This window comes from Dysidea avara, chromosome 8 (assembly GCF_963678975.1).
Source record: "Dysidea avara chromosome 8, odDysAvar1.4, whole genome shotgun sequence".
NCBI classification, from domain to species: domain Eukaryota; kingdom Metazoa; phylum Porifera; class Demospongiae; order Dictyoceratida; family Dysideidae; genus Dysidea; species Dysidea avara.
This window is the reverse complement of record NC_089279.1, coordinates 4,037,841-4,042,609: the sequence shown is the minus strand read 5'-3', so window position 1 is coordinate 4,042,609 and position 4,769 is coordinate 4,037,841. Positions and strand designations below refer to the sequence as shown.

General features: G+C 35.8%; 1 protein-coding gene across 1 annotated transcript; it reads right to left on the bottom strand.

Moving 5' to 3' along the window:
- Nucleotides 1–674: 674 nt before the first annotated feature.
- Nucleotides 675–2,032, bottom strand: LOC136263821 (probable outer membrane protein pmp6). Its single transcript, XM_066058444.1, has 3 exons — nucleotides 1,882–2,032; nucleotides 764–1,577; nucleotides 675–714 (listed from the first exon to the last, which is right to left on the bottom strand). The coding sequence occupies exons 1-3, from the start codon at nucleotides 2,030–2,032 to the stop codon at nucleotides 675–677; spliced, it is 1,005 nt and encodes a 334-aa protein (XP_065914516.1).
- Between the last annotated feature and the right edge of the window lie 2,737 nt (nucleotides 2,033–4,769).

The following is a 4,769-nucleotide window of genomic DNA, read 5'->3' as shown; positions in this document are numbered from 1 at the left end:
CTTGTTTGATGTATATAAGCAGCACCTCCATGTAAACCAGCTTCATTGCCACTAAATGTCGCTTTTGAGTTACCGTCAAATGATATAACAGAATATGCTGTTGAGAACACCGCTCCTCCATTAGTGGCATGATTGTCAATATATGTCACTGTTGAGTTATCATGAAACATGATGACACCTTTCTCCTGTGAATACATAGCACCTCCAGTTACTCTGGCTGCATTAATCTTATATGTCACTAATGTGTTACCATCAAATGATATTTCTGAATAACTTATAGAATACACTGCCCCTCCATATAAAGCTCCATTTTCACTAAATGTCGCCTTTGAATTCCCATTGAAAGATAAATCAGAATATGTCGTTGAGTATACCGCCCCTCCATACCTTGCTCCATTGTTACTAAATGTCACTGTTGAATTATCATGAAACATGATGATACATTTCTCTAGAGAGTAAATGGCTGCTCCACTTATGTTGGCTTTGTTAATGTCATATGCCACTGATGTGTTTCCATTAAATGATACGTTAGAATCTCTTTTGGAGTACACTGCTCCACCATATTTACCTCTATTTTTATTAAACGTCACTTTTGAATTATTGTCAAGTGAAATACCAGAAAATTTTTGTTGAGTATACAGCTCCTCCATTAGTGGAATCATTGTCAATAAAGTTTACTGTTGAGTTATCATGAAACATGATGATACATTTCTCCTGTGAATATATAGCACCTCCACTCACACTGGCTTTGTTAATTTTATACGTGACTACTGTGCTTCCACCGAATGATATTTCTGAATAACTACTAGAGCACACTGCCCCTTCAAATCTTACTGCTCCATTTTTACTAAATATCACTGTGGAGTTTCCATTGAATAAAACATCAGAATATGTTGTTGAGTATACAGTTCCTTCATTAGTGGCATGATTACCAATAAATTTCACTGTTGAGTTTTCACGAAACATGATGGTACATCTCTCGTGTGAATAAATAGCACCTCCACTACCACCGGCTTTGTTAAGTTTGTATGTCACTGATGTGTTTCCATCAAATGATATTTCTGAATAACTCCTAGAGTGCACCGCTCCTCCAAGTCGTGCTTCATTGTCACTAAATGTCACTTTTGAGTTTTCATCAAATGTGATGCTACAGTTCTTATATGAATAAAGAGCTCCTCCATTTCCACTGGCATAGTTCCCTTTATATGTCCCTGTTGTGTTTCCATCAAATGATATTTGGGAATAACTCACGGAGAACACTGCTCCTCCATATTCAGCTCTGTTGTCCATGAATGTCAATGCTGAGCTTTGACCAAATAAGATATTACATTTCTTACCAGAATAAATGGCTGCTCCATTTCCACTGGCATAATTCCCTTTATATGTTACTTTTGTGTTTCCATCAAACGATATTTGGAAATAATTTACAGAGAACACTACTCCTCCATATTCAGCTCTGTTGTCCATGAATGTCAATGCTGAGTTTTGATCAAATAGGATATTACATTTCTTACCAGAATAAATGGCTGCTCCACTTATGCTGGGTTTGTTAGCTTCATATGTCACTGTTGTGTATCCTTTAAATGATATGTTAGAAAACTGTCTGGAGAACACTGCCCCCCCCCCCCCCCCCAAATCTTACTTCATTATCACTAAATGTTACTTTTGAGTTTCCATTAAATGTAATGCTTCAGTTCTCATAATAAATAAAAGCTCCACCATTTTTACCAACATAATTCCCTTTATATGTCCAGTACACTGTTCCTCCAAGCCTTGCTGCTCCATTTTTACTCAATGTCACTGTGGTGTTTCCATTGAATAAAACATCAGAATAATATTATGTTGTTGAGTATACAGCTCCTCCATCAGTGGCACGATTACTAATAAATCTCACTGTTGAGTTTTCATGAAACATGATGGCGCATTTCTCTTGTGAATAAATAGCACCTCCACTAACACCGGCTTTGTTAAGTTTGTATGTCACTGATGTGTTTCCACCAAATAATATTTCAGATTGGCTTCTGGAGCACATTGCTCCTCAAAATCTTGCTTCATTGTCACTAAATAACACTTTTGAGTTTCCATCAAGTTATGTTGCAGTTCTCAAAACAATTAAGTGCTCCTCCATTTTTATTAGCATGATTCCCTTTATATTCCACTGTCGTGTTTCCATCGAATAATATCTCTGAACAACTTCTAGAATACACCGCCCTCCATAAGTAGCGCTGTTATGACTAAATGTCACATTTGAGTTTCCCTTAAATGTGATCCTACAGTGATTATAAAACTCAACAGCTCCTCCTTCACTAGCATCATTATCTATAAAAGACACAGTTGCGTTTCCGTCAAATAATATTTCTGAATATCTTGTAGAGAAAACTGCTCCTCCTCCAAATGTAGTGGTGTTATGGTTAAAGGTCACTGTTGAGTTTACAGCAAATAACATGTTGGAATTTTCAAAATACAGAGCTCCACCACTTGTGCTGGCTGCATTGCTTTGAAATATTACCACTGTGTTTCTGTCAAATAATGTTGCAGACTTACTTATGGAAAATACTGCACGACCATATGAAGTAGCAATATTGTTTACAAAATTTACAACTGAAATTTCTCCAAAGTATATTCTAGAATTATTAAGAAAGATTGCTCCACCGCTAGTATTTGCTGAATTATTGTAGAACATGACATTAGAACTGTCTTTAAATTCAACAATTGATCTGCTGCTAAAAATTCCTCCACCAGCAATCACTGTGTTTTGCTTGAAAAGTACATCACCTCTAATGTGTAGTTTATGATGTGAAAGATATACAGGTACTCCTTCATTGCCAACAAATAATGAATTTTGCAAGTATGAATACTGCAGCTGTCTTTCCTGAACCATCAATAAAGATAACACTCTTGGCAACTCCATTGTAAGAGAAATTACAGCTGTTAATCACCAACTTTATTTGCGTATGAGTTGTACCATCAGCTGTATACTGCACTGCTGCACCATGATCTCTATGATGATTATTATGTGTAAACACAGAATTGTTGATGTGTATATTTCCTGAAACTTTTGAGAAGACTACAGCATGTCCTATTGAAGAATTGAAGGAACAGCTTTGAATGATAATCTTGGATGATTTGTGAAATCTGATTCCTGGATATGATGGCTCCTTGCTAGTCAACCCACACCTCTCCCAGTCAATACCTGTAATAGTAACATTGTTGCAGGAGATGAAGTTTATTGCTCCAATACCAATACAGTTCACAATGGAAGTTCCATGTCCAATTATTGCAATATTCTCAAGATTTTCTACAGTAATTTTTGAATCCAACACAACATTTGATCCAACAATTTTGATTGTCATATTATTAGTAAGATGACTGCACTATCAAATGAGTGAAAAGAGCGATCTCTAATAACACAGCAACATTCTACCTGATCGTATCCTGTCTGTGAACCAGGTACGGCAACTTCCTGAGAGTAGATTTCATTGGTAATTTCGTCAGCCTTCGTGAAGACCACAGACAGTAGAAAAATACTTACAGTGCTGGCTGTCAGCATAACAACAGTGGATACCACAGTAGCAGACGTGAGTAATAATTTTCAGGACAACTGATGTTTGAATTGATACATCTATTTTGCACTATCAGAGCCCGTACATCTTTCAGATGCCATACATATGCATTAACAGCCATGTTATACGTAATGACTTTATGTCATAATGCTTGCTATAGTTTGACTTCTCAAGCCAGTACAATTATATGCCACACCATTCAAGATTTGCACATCACAACAAATGGAATGATTCTACATCTGTTCTTCAGTGTTAACAGTAGTAAACATTTCTCCCTTCACAGTACAGACAGTCATAAACTTGTAAGTCTTGTTTTTGTAGTTGGCCAACTACAGAACATTTCACACTGATTTGCAGGCCCAAGGTTACTTTCCTCTATAATACATACCAGTGTGATACCAATGCATAAAAATCTTAATTTGCTATGCATAATTTTAAAGTGGTTACTGCTGTCGTGATTGACATACTTTTTAGTTTTATTGCATCATCACCACCTCAAGCACAATAATTGCTCAGCACTTTAACTTGATAAAGGATTGTGAAGTTTTATTGGTGGAATCAGAGTTCTAAAAGCAGAAGTTGTATATACATGCAACTCAGATAGCCTTTTATTGTGGAGTACAGTATATTTTATCCTAAGAAGGCAATTCTAGGCACAACAAATTTAGAGTTCAAGTCATATATAAAACAACACTGGATACATAATGTGAGTATTGCATTTATAAGCTGTGGATAAGTTTAAAATCTATTAATTGCAGTTCAGCAGGTAGTCCAAACTAATATTCATAATACATGTATTACAATGATTGAAAATACACAGGACAATTCCTTGAAAATTGATGAAAGCTCTTTTAATTAACCTTTAGTATACTATTGCAATCTGCAGGGAAATGTAAGAGGAAATTTATTAACATTATAATAGTCTGTAAATTCCTTAGTAACCTTCGTTACACCAGGAACACATCAAATCTTCTAGTCAAGAATTGTCCACAGGATTTAAGGTACTCATAGTTACACATATCACCTGTCTAAAAAGGTCTATGAAGCAACTGAACAACAGAACAAAAATATTTCTGACATGAGTAGCTGAGTTGTGTGGCTTTTGAAATATCCCATACAATTAGAATAGGCAAATTTGGGTGGGAATGTATTGCACATGAGGATAAGTGGTTGTTTCAATACAAACCATTGGATAGAAATACATGA